A 26926-nucleotide genomic window follows, 5' to 3' on the forward strand; every position below is an offset into this window, starting at 1 on the left:
GCAGGACACATCCACCCTGGACACCTGGAGAAGTGACTTACAAGGCTGCCTTTCTGGCCGGCCTCTCCTGGCCGCCCGTCTTTTCCTGGGGTTCCTGGAGGTCCCTGAAGGAGAGAAAGCAGAGTGTGGGGCCAGAGGGAATTCAGCAGCTGAGAAAGAGGTGGGTCAGCAGATGATCTGGGTGTCCACAGATTTCCTGAGGATCAAGGACACACGCAAACCCCATGGCTCGCAGTAACCCCACAGTAACACAGGTCAGGAAGCTCATGCTGCTCCACCCAGATTTTAAATTTCTTTGTTTTTTTTGTGTGTTTTTTTGGAGAGGGGTTTGAATTGCTGGTCAAATTGAGGGACCTCTGGACCCCTGGTGAGGGGGCTGCCTCACCCACGATGTTGGGGCGGATTCTCACTGAAGTGGGAGGGCGTGGTGTCAATCGGATGACTCCACACCTGGTGAATTACGTACCCAGAGCACGCTATCAAGTGGAAACCAGGCTCCCCGCACCTGGTTTCTGTGACCTGATTGCAATAGTGACATCTGTGGGCATCGCCAGGCCCCTGTGTTTGTTCCCAGTGCCAGGAGCAGGGGAGTAGCCGGGCTCTGAGACCCCTGTGAATGGTGAGTTGGCCAACGTGGGCCCCTCACAGCCCCTGGTCCTCAGGCAGTGGGCCCACCCTGACCCCATGAGAATCACCCCTGGAGACGACCTCTGTGAGGTCGGCTGCCCACTGAGGGACAGAGAGGTGACTGGCATTGCATGCGGTCACCCAGCAGGTCAGGGCCTGAACCATCAGGTTCCTCCCGACCAAGAGTGGGGAGCCCTCCCTCCTGAGGACAGAGGAGTAGAGGTGGTGAGGGTAGCTTCTGCCCAGACAGGAAGAGGCCCCCACACTTAGTGTTCCCCCACATTCCCAGCCGACCCTGATAGGGACAAGGGCAGCTGAGGGGAGGCAGGTCTTACTGGGGGGCCGGGGATCCCAGGCTGTCCATCCCGCCCAGGCACACCGGGAAGGCCTGCAGGTCCTGGGATGACGGAGCTGTTCACCCCGAATCGGCCTGGCTCTCCGGGAAGGCCTGGGACGCCGGGGGGCCCAGGGGGGCCAGGGAAACCTCTCGGGCCCTGGACACAGAAAAACAGAACAGTCATGCACACAGCACCCGCCAAAGGACAGCACCCCTGCCCCCCATCGCCCCACCCTGACCCCCCTCCCCTCCGGTCTCCTTGTCACGGAGACACCCCGGCCGAGGGACACTCACCCGAAGGCTCTCGGGGTCACCGCTGAACCCGGACCCCTCCATGTCGATGAAGGTCTGAGGGAAAGCACAGACACCGTCACCCAGAGCCCTGACCTGTGCCCCGGCCCAGCCCTGTCTGCATTCGGGGGAGCCCATCCCCCACCCCCTGCACTATGCTGTCCCCTAGGCACTTCCCATCTCACCACCAGGGAAAGACGGAAGCAGAGTGAACACCCCACCCTCTCCACTGAGTGAAAGAAGCGTGAAGGAGGCCCCTCTGAGGCCCAGAACGAACCGGAGGGCTCCTGCCCGACTCCCTGGGCACCATAGGCCCAGACACCTGACTCCCCTGGACCCAGATACCCCCAGGAAGGCTGGCTCCAGGTCTGAGGCCACGTGGGGATGAGAGGGTCCCTCCTCTGGGACAGCGGGCGGACCCCGTGGTAGAAGAGGCCCGTGCAGGACTCACCAGCTTGTCGTGTCGGAAGGAGGGTCCTGGTGGCCCCGGAGGTCCTTGGGGTCCTGGGGGTCCTCTTGGCCCAACTCCAGGATCCCCCTGGAAGAGAAGATGCCCGGTCACACCAGGGAGCACAGCCCTGCTATGGATCGGGATCCACCCACAGCCCCGGCCAGGCTGGACTCACCTTCTCACCCTTGGGGCCCACGTCTCCTGGGGTTCCCGGGAAGCCCTGCGGGCCTATGTCACCCTGGAAGACAGGAAGGCAGCTTAGGCAGGGAGAAGGCCTCTCTGCCCCATCACGTCTGAGCCACAGACGTGCAGCTTGTGGCTGAGCCCTGGATGTCTGCTCCCACTCAGAGCACCCAGCACCCAGCACCGAGGAGGAGCAGAGCTGAGCCTGAGCTGGGACCGCAGGTGGGCACTCCTGACCCTGGGGATTCCCGAGGCTCTGCACGTGACCCCGCCTTACAGAGAGCACCTGGGAGAACTTGTCAGCGCTGCCTGCAGCATCCTGGCCATCCTCACCGGAGCGCGGGCGCTCTGCCCCTTGCGCGGGTTCGTGCCATGTGTGTACTACCTTTCCCGTCGAGGTGGGTCATGTGCCACTCCCTCCTGCCTGCTGCCATCTGTTGGTCTGTTGCTTCCCAAATCTTTATTTGTCACTCTCTTGTGTCATTTCATTGTGTTTTTTGGGACGAGTATTTGTTGATTTTTAAAAATCCAAACGAAGAATTTTAAGATAAAAACTCTACATGGATTGAGATGGCAGCTAATGAGTCTAACTAACACTTGCAAATAACCGTCTCCTGCTCCGTGTGTGCTGCCTCCGACCGCGGGTAGCCTTTCATTTCTGTTATGCACTGTTTCCCTCTAAGGATTTGGAAACTATACCTTCCCCCCGCCCCCTTTTTTATCCCTGGTAATCAGCCTAAACATTTCAATACATACACATAACTTTATTATTTTTTTAATCCTCACTGGAGACTATCTCTCCATTGATTTTTAGAGAGAGTGGGAGGAAGGGGGAGAGACAGAGAGAGAGAAACATTAATGTGAAAGAGACACATTGATTGGTTGCCCTCTGCACATGCCCCAACCAGGGCCAGGGATCGAGCCTGCAACCAAGGTATGTGCCCTTGAGCAGAATCGAAACCTGGACCCTTCAGTCTGGAGGCTGATGCTCTATCCACTGAGCCAAACCAGCCAGGGCATCTATACTAACAAAAGTGTAATATGCTGCCAAACCGGTTTGGCTCAGTGGATAGAGCATCGGCCTGTGGACTGAAGGGTCCCGGGTTCGATTCTGGTCAAGGGCCTGTACCTTGGTTGCGGGCACATCCCCGGTAGGTCTGCAGGAGGCAGCTGGTCGATGTTTCTCTCTCGTTGATGTTTCTGACTCTCTATTCCTCTCTGTAAAAAAAATCAATAAAATATATTTTTTAAAAAGTGTAATATGCTAATTAGACCAGACGTCCTTCTGGACGACCTTCAGAACGAAGCCGGGACTGCGAGAGCCAAGCCCCTTGTATGAATTTCGTGCATCGGGCCTCTAGTAACTTTATACTTTTCTACCAAGAGTTATACTTGTGTGTTTTTTTAACTTATTTTTTCTTAACGAAGTTAGGTTGCATTTTCTAAATGGCTTCATTTTGAAACCTCTTCACTGTGTTGAGCCTGAGGAGTGTCACAGGGTGAAAAGTGCTGAGGGCCTTACACAAATGTCAGATTAACGGCGGCTCGGAGAGAAAAGCACACTTACGGGTCTTCCGTCTTCCCCAGGGTCGCCCTGGAACATGCGAGAGAAGTGGTTAGTGATGGACTCACGGCTTGGGCCCCACCCCATCCGGCGTGGAATCGGACCCCTCCACACGCCTCCACAGACCTGGCTCCCGTGGGAGAGCGGTCTGTGTGGGAGGGAAGCACCCTCCACCCAGTGTCTGACCACCTTCGTCCGCGGTGGGCTGGCCTCAGCTGGCTCTGCCCGCAGCCTCCCAGACACCCTCCCGCTCTCCCGCAGGGAGGGGAGCGGCCCACACAGTGCCTACCATCCTGGGGTCTCCAGGGTCCCCAGGGCCCACTGCTCTGCCCGATCAGCCGCACCCTCTCCCCTTTCCGCCTGAACCCCACCCCAGCGGGACCGAGGAGAAATGTGTACTCACTGGCTCACCATCCCTTCCAGGGGCGCCATCCTTCCCTGGTGGCCCCGCGGGTCCGGGGGGCCCCTGCGGCCCAGGGACAGCCCGTGCATGGGGGCTCTGCACCACGGGGCCTGCGAGACCCTGGGAGGAGGAGAGGGCAAAGCTGGAGGGCCACACACACGCTTACCTGCCCACCCCACCACTCCTGGGTCCTGGGCTGGGTCAGTACCACACAGGGACACAGGGTGGACACAAACAAGCGTGGACATGCACAGGGTTCGGGCTGGTGGCACCACAGGGGCCTGCCCAGTTGTCCCCTCTCCCTGCCCACATGCTCCTCATGCTCTGGCCAGAGCCCACCAGCCGTGCCCACCTGGTGCCAGGCGTAGGGACACAGAGAAAGGGTATGGGTTCAGAACTCAGTCGGGTCACCAGTGAGGGGACCAGAGGGACCGACTACTGTGGGGCCCCCATGGGTCTGGGCCAGGGTTGTGGCCTCACCTCTTCCAGGACATGGCTGCTGTCCCAGGTGATGACTGTATTTGAGCCAGGAAGGGTCTGAGCTGGGGGTGGGGGACAGAGGTCAGGCCCTGAACATGGCCCAGCCTCTGCCCTCAGCTCACGCTCCCCTCCAGGGCCGCCCGTCGCCCCTAAGCACACACTCCAGTTCTCTCTCCCTCACACTCACACGATACTCCACTTCTCTCTCACATTCACTGTTATACACACATTCACACACACACACCACTTCTCTCCCACACTCACTGTCACACACACACACTCCACTTCTCTCACACTCACTGTTCTCTCTCTCTCTCTCTCACACACACACACACACTCCACTTCTCTCCCACACTCACTGTCACACACACACACTCCACTTCTCTCACACTCACTGTTCTCTCTCTCTCTCTCTCTCTCACACACACACACACACACACACACACTCCACTTCTCTCACACTCACTGTTCTCTCTCTCTCTCTCTCTCTCTCTCACACACACACACACACACACTCCACTTCTCTCACACTCACTGTTCTCTCTCTCTCTCTCTCACACACACACACACACACACACACACACTCCACTTCTCTCACACTCACTGTTCTCTCTCTCTCTCTCTCTCTCTCACACACACACACACACACTCCACTTCTCTCACACTCACTGTTATCTCTCTCTCTCTCTCTCTCTCTCTCTCTCACACACACACACAAACACACACTCCACTTCTCTCACACTCACTGTTCTCGCTCACACACACACACACACACACACACTCCACTTCTCTCACACTCACTATCTCTCTCTCTCTCTCTCTCTCACACACACACACACACACACACACACACTCCACTTCTCTCACACTCACTGTTAACACACACACACACACACACACACACACACTCCACTCCTCTCGCCGAGCCCCTAGAATCCCCTGCATAATCACGACCCTCCCCCCTGAATGCCACCGTCTCCCAAGATCGAGTACGTTCTCGAACAACCTGATGGTCTCACTTGGGAAACAGCACTGTCACATACAGTGACCTAACGCGGCCGGATTCAGGCTTCCCCATGGCCCAGTGGTGTCCTGTGTGACTTCTTTTGGGGAAATGGTGACAGTGGGGAAACCAGGCCCCACCAAGGATCCTGCCCAGAGGCCAGCTCTGGCGCAATCAGCCCTGCCTGAGCGGCGCATGTCCCAGAGCTGTGCATGCACCACCCCGCAGAGAGGAGCGGCCCAGGCCAGCGCCGTGCGAGTGCGTGTGTGTGTGCGTGTGTGTCCATTCCCCATCGCCCCTGCTCCTTGCTTCTCCCATTTGTCAATTTTCTCGCTAGCTGCAGGGTGGGCGCCTTACCCTCTGTGCTTGACACGTAATTTGTGGGTGAATTTTGAGAATGTTCCCCAAAACCTTTCACCCGATCATTCCAGCATCACAGAGTCCATTAGCAAACACGGGGCTCGTGCTGGGTTGAAATGTCCCAGGCACTCGGTGACCTGCAGAGGCGCCGTCTTCAGAGGGAAGTTCAGAGGAGTGTCTGACCCTCCTGGGGTTTGACCGGCTCCGGGGACAGCCTAGCAGCAGAGCTGGGGGACCGGACGGATTTGAGGCCCTTCATCCCACCTGGGCCCGACGACTCCCGAGGGAGCGCTCACTGCCAGGGCTGCACAGCATCACCCGCGGGCAGAGCTCTGGGCGACTCCTGTCCTGTTTCCAGCAGAACCCGAAGCTGCATCCATGTGTGGGCATCTCCCACCACCCCACCCTCTGCTCTGCTCAGGTGGATGCCGCCCAAGCAGCCCTGACGCCCCTTCCCCTGGACCCACTGAGTCACACGTCAGCCTCAGGAGGGCAGCCCAGCCCCTTCCCCTGATGGCGTGGGGTGGACACCGCCCAGGACGCATTCCAGGAATTAGTGTGATTTAAGGCAGATTTAAAAGCCCCGCCTATGCAAACATTTAAAATGGAAAAAGCATCACTAAGAGAAGAGGAAAGGGACCTCCGTACAGGGAGAGGAACTGTTTCTGGGTCAGGAAACTCCGTGTTCTTTTTCTTTCTTTAGACTCAGTATTCGTGAGCTGTCCCAGCCCCTCCCCCAATACTGATTTATGGACTCAACGGCATTCCAACCCAAACCCCAGCCGGCTGTTCTTAAAAACACACACCGACAAACCTATTCTAAAGTTCGTAAGAAAGGGCACAGGACAGAGAACAGCAGAGCAGGTGTGTCAGGGACGGGCGGATCTGGGAAACGATAAACAATAAGGACCTGATCCCGGGCCTCCACACAAGGCCGCATCCACACTGGCAGTGTGTCCCACCGTCAGGACAGACAGGCAGACCCACGGACACAGGGGAGTCTAGAGACAGGCCCACACAGACGGCAGCTGGCGCTCAGCAAAGGCCCCACGGCAGCTCGGGGCGGGGGAGGAGGATACGCTTTTTGATAAATGGAGCTAGAAAAACTGAACATTATAAGCAAAAAAAATAAAAGAACCGAGATCCATACTTTATGCCCAGACGGTCCCTGGACACACAGGACAGTGAGGCAGGGCTGGGCTGCCCCATGGCCCAGGGGGGCGTGCGCCCCTCACTCAAAACTCTTGGGGGGCCAGGCGTTTCGCCCACCTTGCCATCCTGCCTGCGCCTTGGGAAGCACGTGCCCGACAGATGCCACAGGCAGCACGTCCTCAGCCTCGGAGGGACGATCTTGGGGGACCGCTGGACGGTTCTCACTCATCCGTTTTCTTTTCTGTTTCTAATCTGGCTGCACTGACCACGTATTATTTTATTAACTTAAAACGCAATCAATGCTTTTATTCTAAATGAAAAAGGTCTATATAATCCTCTAAAACAGCGGTTCTCAACCTGTGGGTCGCGACCCCTTTGGGGGTCGAACGACCCTCTCACAGGGGTCGCCTAAGACCATCGGAAAAACACATATATAATTACATATTGTTTTTGTGATTAATCACTATGCGTTAATTATGTTCAATTTGTAACAATGAAATCGGGGGTCACCACAACATGAGGAACTATATTAAAGGGTCACGGCATTAGGAAGGTTGAGAACCACTGCTCTAGAACCTCGCCATAAATGTGCAGACAGACTGCACAGATGTCCCCTTGAGATTCCCGTTCCCTGGTTATTCAGCCTGACATGCATCTAGGCACCGTCGTGAAGATGTGATTGGCAGGTGACTAATGAGCGGACTTGAGCACAGGGAGTTTATTCTGGAAATTTGGGGTATGACCCAATCATTACCCAAGGTCCCAAAACAGAAGAGGCAGGCAGGAGAGGTGAGGCGGACGGGGTCCCGAGGAGGCGCTGAGGCATGTGGGCGACCCCTGGACCCCGAGAATGGTCCCTGGCTGAGAGCAGCAAAGCACCTGGACTCTCCTGACCTCCCCCGGGCCTCCTGCAGGGGAGCAGCCTGCCCACCCGCTCTCAGCCCCGGGCTCCGAGCCGGACTCCCACCTGCAGAGCCGTGAAGCAAGACGGCGCGGCTGGATCTGCGGCAGTTTGTTGTGATGCCGCAGTGGACTCTGACACACTCCGTTTCCCATGCATTCCGGGCACGCTGCCCCGCTCCACAGGCCTGTGCTTGTGCACTCCCTCGGCCAGCGCACCTCCCAGGCCGCCAGGGTACGTCCCCGACCCCCCGTGCTGATCCCAGGGTGGACCCATCTCACAGAGGCTCTCATGTCCCCTAGCGACCCCCTGGCCCTCGGGCTGAGCAGTGGCATGGCACTCCGGTAGCACACTCCAGACAGTCCCACAAATACCCCAGAAACAGACATGAGAAACACACCCTGAGGAAGAGAAGGACGTGTCCCAGCAGCCACTCTGCCCGGTTTCTCCTGGGGCAGCTTATTCCCACAGGGGACCCCGAATGTGCCAAGGTGAGGGGGCAGGGCAGGTGTTGGCCACTCCCCAGGCTGGGGCTTCTGTCTGCGATGGACGGGAGAGCCTCACCCGCCACACACACGTGCACACAGCACTAACACGCACATATACCACGAACACACACACCACGAACATGCACAGCACTAACACACACGTATACCACTAACACGCACATATACCACTAACACGCTCACATACCACTAACACGCACACTAGTAACACGCACACACCCACAAGAGCTTTACCTCCCAATATAGACACAGTGGTTTGTTCCTCGATTTCTTCTGTTCTGGAATCTTCTGAGTGGCTGCCTTCAGCCAAGGGAGGAGAAGTGACCGGGGGAACCTCGGGGGGGCTGGGTTTTAGGGGTGCTCCCTGGCAAGGTGAGAGTGGGAAGACGGCTCCGTTAGTCAGCAAACTTGGACGTCCTGTGAATGTGTGTGCTGGCATATGTCAGGTTTAGGTTATGCTGCTGAACTCCCCAGGCCCACCAACTTCCCCATGCGAGGGAGGGACCAGCACCCACTCCCCAGGCTCCGGGCGGCAACTCGGGGACACTCCAGAGCCCAGCTCCTTCCCGTGGGCCCCACAGAGAAGGGCCGTGGTCAGCACTGTCACCGATGCCCTCGGGAGGGATCCGGTGGTTCACTGCACACGCTGTGTGGCTGTGGCGTGTCCTGGCGAGGGCCCCACCTGGCACTCCATGGCTGGGTGACTGCCACCCACCCCCCCGGAGGGCATAAGGCTCTCTGCTCTGAAAACCGGTCTTCCCTGTTCCCAGAGGCACCATGGAGTCGAGGACGTGGGTGCAAGTGGATGTTCAAACACGCAGGCAAGACACTTCCTGCAGCCGGCCACCCCCATTTGGCATGAACTCCCTGGGGACGCCGTGTGTGGGTGACGGTCACCCTGGGAGTCTTGTCTGAGGGCTCCTTCCCCAGCCCCCCTGTCAGGCAGGCAAGCAGCAGCCAGGGCTGGGACACCAGGCCTTCCCCGTGGCTGGGACCTCCACCTGGACCAGGCCTGCCCACCCCATAGAGGCTTCTGCCCAGTCCCTCTGATGGTCAGCAGCCTCGCTCATCAGTGGCCTGCTAGTGGGCATAGCCAGGGACAGGCTGCAGGCTCAAAATCAACCTGTCTTAATAGGGACCCCATTTTTGGTCTTTGACCCTCCAGGCCAACGGTCACCAACAGGTGGTCCACGGACCACTGGTGGTCCGTGAGGTCCGAAAGGTTGGCGACGGCTGCTCCAGGCTATTAAGTGGACGGATCACGAGAATTCTCGCTTCATATTACAGTGTTTTACAAAGTATCATACTTTAAAAAGATATTAGCTTGTAAGAACATGCCTTTAATATTTATGTAAAACGTTTTTTGTACTTGTTCAATAGAAACTTATCTGGCCACTGGATAAAGCTAGCAATAAAACTACTGGTCCACAATGTGTGAAGAGGGGCCACCAAGCTGTGGCATTTCACGCTGTGGTCCCAGCACAGCTCACACACCATGGTTTTGTGGGGTCACTGCATCCCCAGTGGCTGGTGTGTGGCCCAGGCACCCAGGTGGAGATAGGAGCCTGGTGGGCAAAAGTGCACGATCTCAAATCCAGCCGTGTCTGTGAGGCTTAGCAGTGGAGGGACACACAGGCAGCCTGGCCCTTGGTGGGGGGCTGTTTTGGGCCACTACGCACTGACCCGTGTCCAGGAGCCCACCATGCAGGTGGGCGAGCCACCTGCCCCACCTCCACCCTGGCAAGCCCAGGGGTCCCAAGCCCTGCCTGGGGGAGGGTGCTGACCGTCCATCCCAGGGCAGCTCAGCACGCCTCCTGTTATGCCCTGGATGCCCGAGCCCTGGCGCAGACAGCGTAACACAGATGATGGGAGCGGAGGGCCCAGCCCCTTTCACGTCCCTGAGACACACTCCCTCCTGCGTCGTATCAGCAGTGTGAGCTGAGAAACTCACTGAGCTGGCCTCGTGCTGCCCTGCATGGCTTCCCCTTCTCTGACTCACTCGCTAGTCCCTTGGGGCCCTACCAGCCAATGGGAGGCCCAGTGAGGATGTCAGGGTCACCTGAGGGACTCGAGGAGCGTGTAGAATTAGAAAAACGGATTTTCTACTGAACGGGAGCATGGCCCCTGGCCGGTGTGGCTCAGTGGATAGAGTGTCGGCCTGCGGACCGGGGGTCCCAGGTTCAATTCTGGTCAAGTGCACATGCCTGGGTTGTGGGCTCGGTCCAACGTGCAGGAGGCAGCCAATCAATGATTCCCTCTCATCACTGATGTTTCTATCTCTCTCTTCCTCTCTAAAGTTAATAAAAATATATTTAAAAAAAAAAAAAAAGAGGGAGCACGGCCCAGGCTGGGATGGGGGCACTCACCTCTTCCTTCTTGAGAAGCTCCGGGTTCTCTGCCAGCCCACTTCCGAAGTCCCCTGACGCCTGAGGGTTCACAGAACAGGAAGAAGCTGGTGACTAAAGCCCCGGCCCCAGCAGGGCCTGGAGAGCAAACCAGGCAGGTCCTGCCTGTCCCAGACCCATCCCAGGCCCGGGGCGGGAGGGAGAGGGGAGACGGGGGCGCGGGAGGGAGAGGGGAGACGGGGGACGGGAGGGAGAGGGGAGACAGGGTAGTGGGGTGGGAGGGTGAGGGGAGACGGGGGGCGGGAGGGAGAGGGGAGACAGGGTAGCGGGGTGGGAGAGGTGGTTGTTGTGGTCACCAGGAGGGAGCTGGCCCTCCGAGGTGTCAGCCCGTCATCAGTGAGGCATGCCCGGTCAGACCCATTAGAATGGCCCTTGGAAACCAATTTGGCTCCGGGCCAGACACACAGAGAACCATAAAGAAGCATGTTCCTCTCTTCCCACGTGTCATCCTGTTCCCGGGTCACTGTCCTGGGAAACAGCCCAGAGGCTTATCAGCGCACAGGGCACACGGTGGACACAGAGCAGAACAGAAGGCAGCTGAGGGGACAGGACTGGACGACCTCACTCTCTTCACAGCTGTGTCCACAGGGGCAGGTTTGTGGCCTGGAGCCTCCCCCAGGACACGGCCTTCCTCCTATCTGTCCACACCCAGGAACAGGTGGACGTGCCTCCTCAGGTCCCACCTGCCTGTGTGCACTCACACTCACACTGACACACGTTTGCAGTGCTATCAACTATCACCTCCAGGCTGTCCTGGGGCCAGTGTCCACCCAGCATTCACTTTGCATGCGTTTTGAGTGGAGAGTTCCAGGGGAGGTGGGGCTATAGGGCAACTGAAAATGTACCAGGTTCCTGGTACCTGAAATGGCATCTTTCAGAGACCTTTCTCGTCCCATCACTTTGGGGTTCCTGGGGCGAAGGTCGGCCCCTGTTGGCCGGGCCTCTCCTCCCACCGGGTGAGGGTGGGGGCGGAGGAGGGAGACTCACCCCGTCATCATCGTCGTCATCGTCCTCCAGGCAGTGCATGGGGCTCACCTGGGGGTCACTGCGCACCCTCAGCTCCGCGATCATCCCCTACACGCAGAGGGAGAGAGAGGTCACGGGCAGTCCCGAGGCAGGCGGGGGGGCACAGAGAGACCCTGACACAGAGCCTGGCATCATGAGGTCAAAATTTCAGGAGACATAAACCAGCATGAGAGGGGCCGTGCCTTGGGTCAGGCCAGTGCTGCTCCTGGGCAAACCTCAGGCGCAGCAGGAAACAGAGTTGGATTAACTGGTCGGAATCCAGGTCTTAACTCTCTTTGCAACGTCACCTTTTCATAAAATAAGTGAGAAGCAGAGGACAAAACAGCCCATAGCGACTAGAGTGAGCTCTTGGTTCTCTGTGCACATGGGCCCCTCGGTCAGGTCAATTTCACCCGTTCACTCACTCATTCATTCACTCACTTACCTTCTCCATCCCTCCTTCCCACACAGGCTCCATCACATGCTCTCAGCCCTGCACCGGGCACCAGAGCGCCAGGACACGGCGGTGAACAGGGCCCTGCCATCTTAAGGCTGAGTGTGGATCTTAGAGGCGATCGTGCCCAGGTAAGAAAAAGATGAGGTGTGTCACTGAAAGTGGTGCCCCTGAGGGATATGAGGCAGATGGCACTGGGTGGGGGGAGGCCGGGAGGGCAGCAGACACAGGTGGGGCAATGTCCTGAACTGTGAGTACAGAGGGTCCACCCTGTGGAGAGGACATGGGGCACCTACTCAAAAGGGAGCCCTAGGCATGAGGCAGGAAGCCAGTTGGGGACAGCAGAGATGATGAGGACTCAACCCTGGCTGCACTGGGGCCTTCTCTGATCTCCAAAGGGTAGAGGAGCAAAGGGTGGCACCAAGTGCAGTGTCTGGATCTCAGCCGACTCTTGGAGCCAAGTAGGTGAAGCTGGGGCCCAGGGGCCTCCCAGCGCCCACGGGGCTCCTGCAAACCCAGGCGGATCCTGTGCCTGTGCCATGCCATGTCCCTGGGACACAGCACAAGCAGGCTCTGCTGTGCACTGTGAGTTCTGTCTTCGATGCCACTTCCTAGAAGGCTTCCCCACCTGGAAATTAGGAGTGTTCTCAGTGCTTTCTCTAGCATTTTCTGTGTTCGACTTAACATCTTGATCCACTGGGATTGACTTCAGTGCAATTGTTCCTAAATAGAGACCATAAAGCAGCATGTTCCTTGCTTTCCACGTGTCCTCCTGTTCCCGGGTCCCTGTCCTGGGAAACCGCCCAGAGGCTTATCAGCGCACGGGCCACGCGGCGGGCACAGAGCAGAACAGAAGGCAGCTGCTCAGCTCTAAGAAGCACATTTTAACACCCTTCACAGAAAGTCTAGGTCAGAGGTCAGCGGACATTCTCTGGAAAGGGCCAGTTGGTCAGTATGTCCAGGCCTTTGTCACAAGGACTGTGTTGTACCAGGAAATCGACCAGGACAGTATGTAAAAGACGGGGCGTGCTGTCCAACCAAACTGTAGGGACACCAACTGTTTTACTTCATAAGACTTGCACGTGTCACAAAACGTTCTTTTCCCCCTAACCATTTAAGCACGGGAAGGCTGGCTAGCTTACAGGCTGTATGAAAACGGGTGGTGGGCTGGACCTGTCCGAGGGCCATGTGCAGACTCCGGCCTTGGTCATTCTGTTTATTCCTCCAAATGCCCTTCGGACTCCCTTTATCAGCTGGCCCTTGAGCTCAAGACCTTCCTATTCTGCACAGACAAGGGACATGTGACCATCAACCACCAAACACCCAGCTGAGCCCGCACCGGGAGCTCCACTCATCTTTCGAGGCTCCGCTCAGGCTGCCTCCTCCAGGAAGTACCCCTGGACTCTCTCCCCAGGCTGGTTAGCCTCTCTGGGGGCCAGTTCTGCTTGACTCCATGTTCTCCCAACCACCTCCACTACTGACGATGCGGCCTGTGGGACAGTGTACCTGTGTGTGTGTGTGTGTGTGTGTGTGTGTACGTTACAGGCATGTGTGTTATGGGGATATGTGCATGGTTTTATGAGTGTGCATGTGCACGCATATGGGCACGGGTGTGGGGGAGGCACACACCCCAGTGTCCACCACCACCCAAGCTCTAAGGGTGCCATCACCCAAAGGGAGTGTAGGCCAGTCTGGACTTAAAATTGCAAGGGTCAGCCTCTGGGGTCAGCAGCAGCATCACATCTGAGATGCAAACTGTTGGCCCAAGAGCCCCGTTGAGGGAGGGGCAGGAGAACCCCAGGTGACAGTCACCCAGGTTGAGAGCTCAAAGAGACGGCCGCAGGGCCAGATGTTAAAATCCTGGAATGCCCCTTGGTGGCACTTTGTGTGTGAGGGTTGGGCAGGGGCGCTTCTGGCAGGTAGGGGGTCAGGGTGCTGTATGTCCCCCATGACCATCCACTCACTGACATTGCCTGCGAGGCTCAGAGCCTCCGAGAGACCAGGCCCACAAAGGCCTGAATGACGAGGGCAGGAAAGCTCAGATCCCAGCCGCCGCTGGGGCTGGCAACTTCCCGAGGACGGAGTTAGCTGGGGAAGACATCACTGATGCAAAAGCCACAAGACCCACTGCAAATATTGAACAGACTTAGAACCACGTTAGGAAATCCAGAGATTTCATTAATAAAGACCATTTAAACTATGTCCTGCCACTGCTACACCACGGGCTACATGTCTTAAAGATGCGTGTGATGATCAAAACCCTACTTCCCATGAGTGACAGGGTTCCAAGCGTTTGGTCAGCATGACCTGGGGGGCCCCAGCACCCCCTCGGTCAGGAGTGTGGCCATGGTGGGGGAGGACTCTGGGGGTTGGAGACGCTCACACTCTCCCTGTTGCTCCCCGCCGTCCTCGGCGTCGAGCCTGCCCCGGTGGCCCAAGCCCAGGTGGCCGGTGGGCAAGCCCTTGGCTTCCGTGGACCAAGCGCTGGTGTATGTAATCCAGCCAACAAAGCCGCAGGTGAGCAACGGTAACAATGTCCGCACTTCTCACTGAACACACGGAGTGACCGCGGGATGTGCCAGGAACAGGTCAGGCCCGGCCCCGCCTGCCTGGAGGCTGCGGACAAGGGTCCCAGGGATTCGAGGGCAGTTCGTCTGACAACAGACCCTGAGGCCGAGACAGAACCATAAAGGAAACCCCCCACTAAGAGGAAGGTGGCTTCACAAAGAAGCAAACAGGGAAAGGACCGGCAAAGACATATGGAACAATGGCATCTGCACGGGTAAAAAGGGGGGAGGTAGATACATAGACACTGAACCAGAGTCGGACGTAGCAAGCAAAACACTGTAATGACTGCGTGGAACAAACCGCTTCCAAGGGATGTTTATAACCAAATCTGACAAGAATAAACCTGAAAGACCAATGAGGTTCCAGAATTTTCTGACAGGAGAAAAGAATAAAGGTTCCAGGACCCGTCGGGAGGACACCCCTGAGCTTTCGTTTCTGCCAAATGATATAAATCACTCAACTTGAGTGATTCTTTCCTAAGAATCTCAAGGCAAACGTCGGAAACACCTTGTACTAATCAGTCTCGTCAGACAACAGGCTGCTCCCCTCACCTAGCTGGAATCGGGCCAGAAACCCTCACAGAACACTCCTCAAACTTCTGGTCTGCGCAGACACAGGAGTCAGACCTCGCCTGCAGTGAGTGTGACACAGTGGACAGGAATCGGGGCCACAGCACAGAGCCAAACATCAGCCTTAAACTCCCCCTTTCTGTCTTTCTAACCTCAGAGACCTGGCTAGGGTACAATGTCTTAGGAATCTTCCCCGGGCCAGACTAAACCACACAAGCACTTTAAATATCCCAATGGTGTTTAAAAAATGCAAGGTAAAAAGGCAAGTGACAGTCCTAGCTGGTTTGGCTCAGTGGATAGAGCGTTGGCCTGCGGACTGAAGGGTCCCGGGTTTGATTTCCGTCAAGGGCACATGCCCAGGTTGCGGGCTCGATCCCCAGTAGGGGGTGTGCAGGAGGCAGCCGAACAATGATTCTCTCTCATCATTGATGTTTCTATCTCTCTCTGCTGCTCCTTTCCTCTCTGAGATCAATAAAAAATATATATATATATATTTTAAAAAGGCAAAAAACAAACTGGGAAGTAATATCTACAGCACACAAAACAAAGGGTAGGTTTCTTTCATATGTAAAGAGTTTGCAAAAACCAACAGGAAATGGCATGAACCCATCAAAACAGAAATGCAAAGAACATAAGCAGGCCAGTCACAAGAGAAGAAATACAAATAGCCAATAGACACGTGAAAATAAAATCGAAGTCTGTCTTCACTCACAGCAAGAAACGCCCATTAAAACCCCCAGATGCAGCTTCTGATGCATCCAACTGCCAGTCACGTTTTTTGCACAGATGACGTGTGGCCCTGGCCAGGCCTGGGGGGAAGCCTGTGGTCTCCTCCCTGCAGGAGGGGTGTGGCCACCCTGAGGCCTGGGCAGCCCCACGGTCAGTTTTCTGTGAAACCCGCAAAGACGGATGGAACAATGGCATACTTTCCCGTCTAGAAATGCCCGGGTGGTCACACAGCAGACTGCCAGCGAACACGGCCCCTCCCTGGGTGAGACGTCTCTCTGTGATGCCTTCCAGTTAATCATGTTTGAGGATCAAAATGAAAACACAAAGAGGCCCAGTTTGGTATCAAGGTCCTGCTGGCCCCCAGACCCCACGGGTGAAAGTTTCTGCCAAAGGGGAAAGGCCAGCTCTCAGAAGCCGAATCACCAGGACTCAGAACAACTTTCATCAAGCAGCTTTTGTCTGGGTAATAATTAACTTTCTGTCCTCTGAAGCACGTCGCCCGTCAGCCTACACAGGGACCCCTGTGCGGGGCGGGCCAGCTGCGGACCGGCTGTAATGTTAGCATTGAGTCAGCTCGAACCGAGGGTGCCCACGCCGTGTTTCCAGGAGGCCGGAGTCCAGCTAAAGGTTTCATGTGTAGGGGCCGAGGGCCCAGGACAAAGAACCCACCCAAGTTCTGGGGTTGGCCTCCCCCCAGATGAAGGCCAGGGAGTGGGGACCTCCTGGGGACACAGTGGAGACAGCACTGCTGGGGAAGACCTGCCCACACCACTCTGAGTGGCCGCTGAGCAATTTGGTAAAATAATAACAACAGCACAATTGATGCTGGCACCGGGCATGAAGCCCTGGCCCAGCCCAGCGGGTGTGCCGTGTTCATGGGGTACAGCTTATCCCCAGAAGGGCCCAGGCCTGCTTCTACCCTCTGCTGTTGCCATCTTAAAATTCTTAATTATGGACCACGGGGCCCTTCGCTTGCCTCGTGCAGATGGTGGCAGTTAGAAAGATGGTCCCAAGGGGGCCTCAGAGAGACCCCAAGGGGCCAGAGCACCAGGGAATAAGACACAATGGGGCCAGGCAGACCCTGGGGCCTGAAGCCAGGTAGGGACCGATGGCCACTCCCCCAGGGCTGGTCCAGTCCTCAAGCAGCAGGCACAGTTACCTGGAACTTGTCGGGGTCCGCTTCTCCGGCCTGAGCCACAAAGAAGCCGGAGCCGGGCTCCAGCTCCAGGGCGCGTGGGGACCGCGCCAAGGACGCCCCCTGGATCTTCTCGCAGTCCACAAAGAGCGTCACGGTGTCATCGTCCACACTGAGGGCAAAGCGCGTCCACTGGCCGGTGAAGGCGGGCAGGGCAAAGCTGGCCGCCGTGCGTGTCCGGGCCGCGCCCGGCTCGGTGTACAGGAGCTGGATGTACTGTTGGCCGTCACTCACGGCCGACAGCTTCACGCCCACGGAGACCACTGCCTGGGCTGCATCCGTGATGGCGAACAGCACCCCCGCGGCCTCGGTGGCCGGCTGCACGTGGAAGAACAGGGAGAAGTCACGGAAGAACGGGCTGGGGAAGTGGTACCGGGCCACCTGGCCACTGTTGGCATCCGGACCAAAGACGTAGGCTGGTCCCACGTCGGGGTCGTCAATCTGGGTGACCTGCTGGGGCGGGGGCTCCCCGAGCAGCTGGAGGAGCCCCACCTCTGTGACCACTCTCTCTGTGAAGAGGAAAAAGACACCTTGTGAGGCTGTGTGTAGAACACAAAGGGGAAACCGAGTCACGCTCCTGGCACCTGCTCTGCTCCTCTGGGCTCTGTTGGCCGGGGAGGTGGACGGACACCCCATCTTATCCAGACACATGTTGGGCCAGAACATGTTGGCCATAAACCACTAAACCATCCCCTCAACAAGCTTGCAGGCTGTGGGGTGGGGGGAGGGCGGGCAGGATGCAGCAGGGACCATCCCAAACCAGCATGGCAGGAGGAGGGGCAAGGAGCCTGCTGTGAAGGGGTCGGGGGTTCTGAGCCCACCTGCAACCTTGCCCCGCACCCCGTCCTCATTCCATGCTTAGAACATGTTCTCACCGCCATCACTCATCCTCCCCACGCTCGGACCCCCCGCGGGGATCCACAGGAGCAGGGCACGGGCAATAGGGAAAAGAAAGCTGTGCACCGGGCTGTCCTCTGCAGCTTCGCCCTCATCAGAACCAGCCCGGAAACACTCCTGAAGAGCAGAACGTGAGAGGGGCTGAGCCTCCTGGAGGACTTGGCTTAGCCGGATCGGTCCTGTGGTTTCCACGTCTGTGCTGACACTCAATACAGCAACTCACACCCAGTCCCCCAGGTTAGCTGGGGCTTGGATGTGACAGCTCGGCTGAGGCTGTTGCATGGGGCTTCTGGGAACCAAGTCAGCACGGACCAAGGGTGCTCACAGTGTTTCCAGGAGGTGGGGGTTCCAGCTGAAGGTTCCAAGTGCAGGGGCTCTCCCCCCTCCTGGTGTGTCCACACTGGGGTGACCTGGAGAGCAGCCTCGTGAGGGGGGACCACTGGCGGGAGGTCTGCTTTCTCAACCCACAGATGCTCAAGCTAGCGCGGTCCCACCGGCCCCACCTGCCTTCTAAACACCCGGAGGCTCATGCGTCCCTTTCATTCACGCCCCTCAGGAGCCCACCCTCAGAACCACTTGTGTGTCCTCCTCCTGGGCCATCGGCGTCACAGAGCACGAGTTCTGACTGACATCCCCCAGCACTTGGAGGCCCCTCGGTGGCAGGAGCCCAGGCGGGGACACAGCCAGGGTGCTAGGTTCTCTCCCCTCATTTCTTGTCCATCAGGAGGGACCAGAGGCCCTGCTGTCCATGATGCTGACCCTGGGCCGGAGCCGGGCCTGACCTGGCCGTGTGCCTGGACCTGCCCAAGCCCTCGCATGCAATACGGAGCATGTGGGGGCCACTAGTCTCAGGCTCCCATGCCCTAGGAGCCAGGAGTGCTGAGCGTTGGGGCAGAGGGCCAGGCTGCGTCCCCACGCAGCGTGTGGTCACTGCCGGACACAGGAGGGCAGGCACCAGCTCAAGGAGAGACCGGTGCATGCATGACTTCCCCGCATATCCACTTTGCCTGGCGGAGCCTGACTCTGTGGCCAAAGTTGGCCAAGAGCCCTGACCCAAAGCCTTTCCTCTCAAGACCCCCACCTACAGTCGGGGTGGGGTCCACCTCCAAAGTGTGAGTCACACAGGAGAGAGATGCTTCTGGGAGGCAGCAGTGATGTGTGGGGGTCCCGAGGAAGGCTGCGTGGAGCCACCATGCGTGAGTGTGACAGTGAGTGCAAGTGTGAGTGTGTGTGTGAGTGTGCATCTATGTGACTGCTGTGTGTGATGGGCACCTGGGTCTGGCCCACCAGCAGGGCCAGGCTGACCTGGGACTTTCTGGGGAGGCACAGGGAAGAAATGCTGACCCCAACTTCCTAAGGCAAGTTGTCTTATAAGAGTCCCTGAGGAAGAAATAAATAAAAACAGGAGAAAGGGCCACCGCAGGGGGGCATGCACTGTGGGTACCTGCCAGGGTTGGCCCCCAGGGTCAGCGGTGTGGCTCTGCATGGCCCTGACCGCCCGCCATGTGGCAGCGCTGCCAGCCAGCCAGGGCTCCCACTGATCTCACCCTCCCTGAGGGTAAGACCCTCATGCAGACGGGAAGTGGGGCAGGCACAGGGAAGCACGATTTCCTCCACTGATAAAGAATATCTACAGAAAACCTACAGCTAACACCATACTTAATGGTGAGAAACTTGGACCTCTCCCACTAGGATCAGGTACAAGGCAGGAATGTCCCTCTACTTCTTTTCAACATCATACTGGAAGTCCTAGCTAATGAAATAAGAAAAGGAAATAGAATGCACAAATTGGGAAGAAAGAAGTAATACTGTCTGTTTGTAGATGACATAATCATCTATGTAGAAAATTCAAAAGAATTAACAAACAAACACCCCCCCCCCCCCCCCACACACACACACCTCCTGGAGCTAATACGGTAAGTGATCATAGCAAGGTTATGGGATACGGGATTAATACACAAAAGTCAATCTGTTTTCTACATACCAGCAAAGAACAAGTGGAATTTGAAATTAAAAACAGAATACTATTTACAGAATACCAAAATTAAATACTTAGATATAAATCAAACAAAATATGTACAAGATCTACATGAGGAAAACTACAAAACTCTGAAGAAATCACAGAACTAAAGAAATGTAGATATATTCCATGCTCATAGATAAAAAGACTCAATATTGTCAAGATGTCAGTTCTTCCCAACTTAATCTATAGATTCAAAGAAATCTCAATCAAAATCCCAGATAGTTATTCAGTGAATATCGACAGATTCTAAAGTATATGGAGAGACAAAGACCCAGAATAGCCAATGCAATTCTGAAGGAGAAAAACAAAGTTTTTCTAAACCTACAGTGATCAAGACTCTGTGGTATTCTTGAAACAACAAAGTGATCAATGGAACGGAATAGAGAACTCGGGAAGAGAGCCACATAAATATACTCAACTGATCTTTGACAAAAGAGCAAAGGCAATAGAATGGAGTAAAGATGATAATTTCAACAAATGGTGCTGGAACTGCTGAACACCAATGTGCAAAAAATTACATCTAGACACGGACCTCATACCTCTCACAGAAATTAACTCACCGTACACCACAGACCTAAATGTAACGTGCAAAACTATAAAATTGCTAGAAGATAACAGGAAAAACTCTGATGACGTTGGATATGGCAATGACTTTTTAGATATAACACCAAAGGCACACAATCCATGAAAAAACATCATTGATAAGCTAAACTTCATTTAATTTCTTTAAGATTAGAAACTTCTGTTATGCAAAAGGCACATTAAGACAGTAAGAAGACACACCACAGACTGGAGGGAATATTTTCAAAACATGTATCTGATAAAAGGAGGTACATCTAAAATATACAAGAACACTCAAAACTCAACAATAAGAAAACAAACAACCCGATTGAAAAGTGGGCCAAAGATCTTAACAGGCACCTCACCAAAGAAGAGGTAAATATGGCAAATAAACATGAAAAGATGCTCCACATCCCATGCACCAGGGGGGTGCAAATTAAAACAACCACGAGACACAACTTCACACCTATTAGAAGGGCCACAATCAGGAACACTTGACAACCAAGAGCTGGCCAAGGTGTGGAGCAACCGGAACTCACAGTCACTGCTGATTCCCACCGGTGCAGCCACTGTGGGAGACAGCTGGGTGGTTTATTATAAAACTAAACATACTCTTACCCTATAATCTAGCAATCACACTCCTTGGTATTTACCCAAAGGACTTGAAAACTTATTTCCACACAAAAACCTGCACACAGATGTGTACAGAAGCTTTATTCATAACTCGAGGCCTGGTGCATGAAATTCATGCACTTGGTGGGAGGTCCTTCAGCCCCATCTGCGCCCTCTTGAAGTCCGGGAGCCCTCGGGGGATGCCTGACTGATGACTTAGCACTTCTGCGGAGGCAGGAGAGGCTCCCGCCACTCCCACTGCACTCACCAGCCATAAGCCCGGCTTCTGGCTGAGTGCGCTCCCCCTGTGGGAGCTGCCCCCTGGTGGTCAGTGCGCATCATAGTGACTGGTCGTTCTGCCGTTCGGTCGATTTGCATATTAGCCTTTTATTATATAGGCTTGCCCAAACTTGGAAGCAACCAATATGTCTTTCAGCAGGTGAATGAGTAAATAAACTGTGGAACCTTTAAACAATGGAATGTTATTAAGTGACTAAAGGCCTGATGCACAAAATTCGTACAAGGGGCTCAGCCGTTGCAGCCCTGGCTTTGTCCTGAAGGTCTTCCAGAAGGTCGTCCGGACGGTCTGCTGTTCAGTCTAATTAGCATATTAGCTCTTTATTATATAGGATAAAGAGAAATGAACTATAAAGCCATAAACGACATGGAGGAAATGTTAATGCATACTCAGTGAAAAAAGCCAGTCTTTAAAAAAGCTACATCATATATTATTCCAACTCTATGATGTTCTAAAAAAGGCAAAACTGTGGAGATGGTAAAACGTTCAGTGGTTGCCAGGGATGGGGTGAGGGCCGGATGAACAGGTGGAGAAGAGAGGATTTGTTTAGGGCGGGGAAACCACTCTATATAATACTATGATGATGAACACATGCCATTACACTTTTGCCCAAATCCTTGGAACATTCAATATAAAATGGAGGAGGCTGAGTGTGTTGGGGGGTGGGGGGAACGGGGGCATGTGGGAAATCTCTGTACCTTCCCCTCAATTTTGCTATGAACCTGAAACTGCTCTTAAAAAAAAAAGTCTTGCCCTAACCGGTTTGGCTCAGTGGATAGAGCGTCAGCCTGCGGACTGAAGGGTCCCAGGTTCGATTCCGGTCAAGGGCATGTACCTTGGTTACAGGCACATCCCCAGTAGGGGGTGTGCAGGAGGCAGCTGGTAGATGTTTCTCTCTCATCGATGTTTCTAACTCTCTATCCCTTTCCCTTCCTCTCTGTAAAAGATCAATAAAATGTATTTTAAAAAACCCAAAACCTCACTTTAAAAAAAAAAAGTCTTTAAAAAACACACAAAACAGGCAAAGGGCAGGAGAAAGTAAGCAAACATTGCAACACGACTCTCAGATAAAACAGAAGTCAAGTTGAAGCCATGAAGTGGGACAAGGGGGTGATAACGTTTAGTGCACCGACACGTAATGGGCCCGGTACCACCCACATGCACCCGATCCCCCAATACACACGGCACATGGCGAGGGCGTGGGAAGTTCTCTCTCAGGATCCGGCCCAGAGGCACCTGCCTGCCCCACTCTCCCATTAGATGGAGCACGACCTCCCCATTGACACACTCGGAGAGACTCCCCGAACCTCGGAGCGAAGAGCACGCCACGCCTGTCGCTTCATTACCTGCAGCAGCAATTGCACAGGCAAGCGTCTGGGGCGGGTGAAGAACCTCATCTCAGTATCAAAGAGAACACACACCTCAGGGCCATCTGCTGCTCAACACCCGACTGAAAGACTAATAAGTATGATGGGCAACTGGAGCACCCATGTCACTGGGTGGGGGCACCACGGACACGTGACACGATTCTAATGTCCAAATCTGACTTCACATCAACGCCACCCACAAAGGCCTCCGTAAACGATTTCTGATGATCTAGAATCAGTGGTTCTCAACCTGTGGGTCGCGACCCCTTTGGGGGTCGAACGACCCTTTCACCGGGGTCGCCTAAGACCATCGGAAAACACATATATAATTACATATTGTTTTGTGATTAATTACTATGCTTTAATTATGTTCAATTTGTAACAATGAAATTGGGGGTCACCACAACATGAGGAACTGTATTAAAGGGTCGCGGCATTAGGAAGGTTGAGAACCACTGATCTAGATGAAGGCCCCAAAGACATCCTCATCTGGAGCCTGTGACGATGACTCCACGGGGCCAACACAACTTTGCAAACGTGATTGTGGCGATGGCCCTTAAGATGGGGAGGTTGTCCCAATCTAACCGCATACACCCTTAAAGGCAGAGCACCTCTCCCACGGGGGCAGAGAAGGCTGTGATGAGAGAAGAAGAGACCCAGAGATGGGCCTGGCTGACCTTGCTGGCTTTGAAAATGGACAAGGGGCCACGGGCCACAAATGTGGGCAAGGGCGGGAACAGAATCTCCCTGCAGCCTGAGGAGGAACCGGCCCCGACACCCTCATTCGAGTCCAGGGGGAGGACCTCTGACGACCGACCCCAGGAGTTAAGGTAACACAACTGCGTGGTTGTAAGCCACTAAGTGTGTGGTCATTTGTCACGGCAGCCCCAGGACACTCCTGCACACGCATCTATACCAACACACTGCGGGACGGAGGACGCCCCATCCCTGAGGGGCTTGGGCTGTGTTCTGCCCTCTCTTGTGTAGCTTGGATCCTGATGACAGTGTGTCCACAGCTAGTTGTGGGATAAAAACCTGGCACAGGAGAGAAGCAGCGAGGGCAAGACGTGGGTAGAGTGGTCCAGGGGTGAGGGCAGAGGAGGCAGGCAGTCCCCCCACGATGCAGGTCTGCAGAACCTGCCCCTTCCAGGAGGGGCTGCCTACAGACACCTGCTCCTCTCGCCCCCAGCCCTGTCCCTCAGACCTGAGCTCCCTCCTTGCTAAGGGGCAATCCCCTACTGGCCCTCCCAGCGTGGACACAGTGAGGACCTGGGGCCTGCGCCTGCCCTCCCCAGGGTGGGGCCTCACCCACTTTTCTCTGTGGCCTGAGGGACACGTTCACAGATGGCAAGACCCTGAACCTGGTGCTCAACAGTGAGCTGACCGACCGCCTGCTCCAGCTCCAGCTCCAGCACAGGGCTCCCACGGTGGCCTTCTCCCTCCTGACCACCTCCCCGCGCCCAGCCACTGGCTGGACTGCCCCAGCTCCTCCCCCACCCCGCTCTCTTTGGGGGGCAGAAAGGAACAGGTACAGGGGAGGCCCTTCCGGAGGGTGGACAGAGCTGGGGCCTCAGGCTGGTGTGCTGGGACCAGGTGACCCACCCACACCCCACTGGCCCAGCACGAGGGGCGTGGGGCCAGCTCCGCCAGGGCCTGCAGCCACCCTGCAGGGCACCCTCAGGAGGAAGGATGGGAAAGGTGGTGGGACAGCCGAGACCCTACGGGCAGTGCTGGACAGATCCTGGGAAGGAAGCAGCACCCGGGCTCAGGTCTGCCCCTCCCCCACAGAGATGCCCCCTGACACACTCACTCACAGCCCAAGGATCTCACGAGGCCAATGATGGTTGTTGCATCCCAGCACCCCACTCACCAGCCTCCCCACCCCCCATCACGGGGTGGGGAGGGGGACATTCACCAATACAGGAGAGGGGCTGGGGCCTTCCTGGTCCCTCTGCTCCCCACCTGGCCTTCCTCTTCCTCCGCCTGCCCCCAGCATGCAGGGTGGGAAGGCCAGGTGGTGGGTGGTCCTCACTAAAATGCCAGAGGAGGGGGAAACGCCTGGGGACCCTCCCCAGCCAGGCCACACCAGGAGGGTCCCTGCTGAGATGAGCCGAAGCCCACCACCAGCCTGAGGGGGCGGGAGCGAGCAGTGAGCGCTGGCGGCAGATTCCCCCAGGACCGTGCTGGGAACACGGCCTCCCTCACACGCGGGGATCCTGCCAATGGTGCAGATGTCCAGTGAGGAGTCCTCTTTAGGCCACTCGGCTGACCAGGCCAGCTGTGGTCAGAGAGATTCCCCGCTCCCCCCACACACACCCACAGGACACCCGGGCCTTGTCCGAGGCCTAGCAGCTGGCCGAGGAGGAGGAGGAGGTGGAGTGGGGAATGGCTAGGCTCCTCTACATGGAACCAGGGACCCCGGGCAAGCCACTCCCTGTGGGACGGTCCCTGCCACACACACTCGGAGGGGACAAGGTGAGAAGGCTCCGGCTAGCCCAATATTCGGGTGTTCCAGGCTCCACATATGGATGGGGCGCGGGAACGTGCAGCTCACTGTGGCCCCCAACCCTGCACATACCAGGCCTCCCAGCACAGGCCCTGATGGGCTGTTCCTCTGCCGGACACACTCCGGCCACTCCTGCTGGAGAGCAGGGCCCAGCCCCCGTCGCTGCCGTCCTCCCTCCCGTCCAGCCTCTGGTGTGCCCCTTCCTTGGGGCTGAGCACCACCCATCATTGGCACTTGCTCCTGCCCTGGCTGGGGCCTGGGCGCTGGCAGCCCCCTTCACTTCACCCCAGGCCTGGCACAGGGTGCCAAGGAGCCACCCACACAAGCCTCAGGGGCCCAGTAGGGAGACACCCCCTTGACATCCAGTGCAGCCACCCCACCCCCATTGCCCAGCTCCAAAGCCCAGTGCCTGCAGGGACGGATGAGTGGGCAAGGCTGCTCCCCACAGAGAGGAAGGGGGGGGGACACGCAGAGCCCACACAGATGGGGCCTCTAAGAGCAACCCGGGAGCAGGCTGTGCTCGGGGCCGGGTCCCACCACGGAGCTGGGGGCTGGGAGGGCTGCGGCTGTCCTTCCTCTCCCCACCAGAGGAGCAGAGATGTGCTCTGGAGCGCATGGCCCCAGGCTGGGGTGGCCTCACATGAGTGCCACAGACTCACCGCCTGCTGGCACGGCTTGCCCCTCCCTGTGGCACCCACTCCCAGCCCCCTCCCCCCAGTCAGACTGGAGCAGCAGCCAGAAGCAGGAGGGAACCCGGCTTCCCCTGGCACATCATGTGCGTGCCCGCAGCCTCCCTTCCATGACGGGGTGTCTCAGAGCACTCGTGAGTGAAAATGCTTGGGCAGGGGCTGCTCCCCACGCACTGTGGTTTCACGCACAGAACCAGACCCAGGCCTCCCCCCAGCCAAGGAGGTGTGGCACTCCTGCCTCCTGAGGGCCCACAAAGGCCAGCACCGGGGGCAAAGGGACCTGTGCCAGGTTCACCCCAGCCCTGGCCGGGCTGCCACCAAAGAGCAACATGGAAAGGGTGGGGCGGGCGGGCCAGGCGGTACCTGCGGCCGGCCCAATGAACACACAGTGCCCATCCTCCCTGGCCGGGAGCGAGGCGCAGGCGACTGGCAGCCGGCCCCCATCCAAGTGGCTCCAGCACGCGTCCTCCAAGGCCTCGCAGAACTGGCGGCAGGGTGGCGGGGAGGGCGAGGGGCCGGTGCCACAGGGCGGGGCCAGCAGCAGGCAGAAGAACCAGGCGAGGAAGCGGTGGCAGTGCGTCCGGAGGAGGCCGCCCCAGGCCCGGGCAGCCGCCAGTACCTCCTCTCCACTGGAGTGGTGGAGGTGGTTGGGCAGCCAGGAGCGCCCGATGCCCAGGCTGCCGCAGACCGGCAGGGAGGGCGGCAGGGGCAGGCAGCGGCCGGCGAGGTGGCAGGCAGGCTGCACCGTGGGGGTCGGCCGGGGGGACCTGAGCAGTGCAGAGTAATTAGC

The 26926-nt window shown here is 56.7% G+C and overlaps 1 protein-coding gene across 2 annotated transcripts in view; it reads right to left on the reverse strand.

Annotated features, from left to right (window-relative positions):
* COL18A1 (collagen type XVIII alpha 1 chain) overlaps window positions 1-26926 on the reverse strand; it is an 83615-nt gene that overhangs the window by 19741 nt on the left and 36948 nt on the right. For both annotated transcript variants that reach the window (XM_070407060.1, XM_070407059.1), the window contains 12 exons: window positions 17148-17692; window positions 11651-11737; window positions 10625-10684; window positions 8493-8622; window positions 4337-4398; window positions 3857-3976; window positions 3457-3483; window positions 1882-1944; window positions 1707-1793; window positions 1259-1312; window positions 963-1121; window positions 42-104 (listed from right to left, as the gene is read on the reverse strand). In XM_070407060.1, coding sequence (XP_070263161.1) covers window positions 42-104; window positions 963-1121; window positions 1259-1312; window positions 1707-1793; window positions 1882-1944; window positions 3457-3483; window positions 3857-3976; window positions 4337-4398; window positions 8493-8622; window positions 10625-10684; window positions 11651-11737; window positions 17148-17692 — 1457 coding nt within the window. The remainder of the gene's footprint in view (window positions 1-41; window positions 105-962; window positions 1122-1258; window positions 1313-1706; window positions 1794-1881; window positions 1945-3456; window positions 3484-3856; window positions 3977-4336; window positions 4399-8492; window positions 8623-10624; window positions 10685-11650; window positions 11738-17147; window positions 17693-26926) is intronic.

The sequence above is a fragment of the Myotis yumanensis genome, unplaced genomic scaffold (genome assembly GCF_028538775.1).
Source record: "Myotis yumanensis isolate MYYU_CA2020_CCGP unplaced genomic scaffold, mMyoYum1.0.hap1 SCAF_2, whole genome shotgun sequence".
In the NCBI taxonomy this organism is placed as follows: Eukaryota; Metazoa; Chordata; class Mammalia; order Chiroptera; family Vespertilionidae; genus Myotis; species Myotis yumanensis.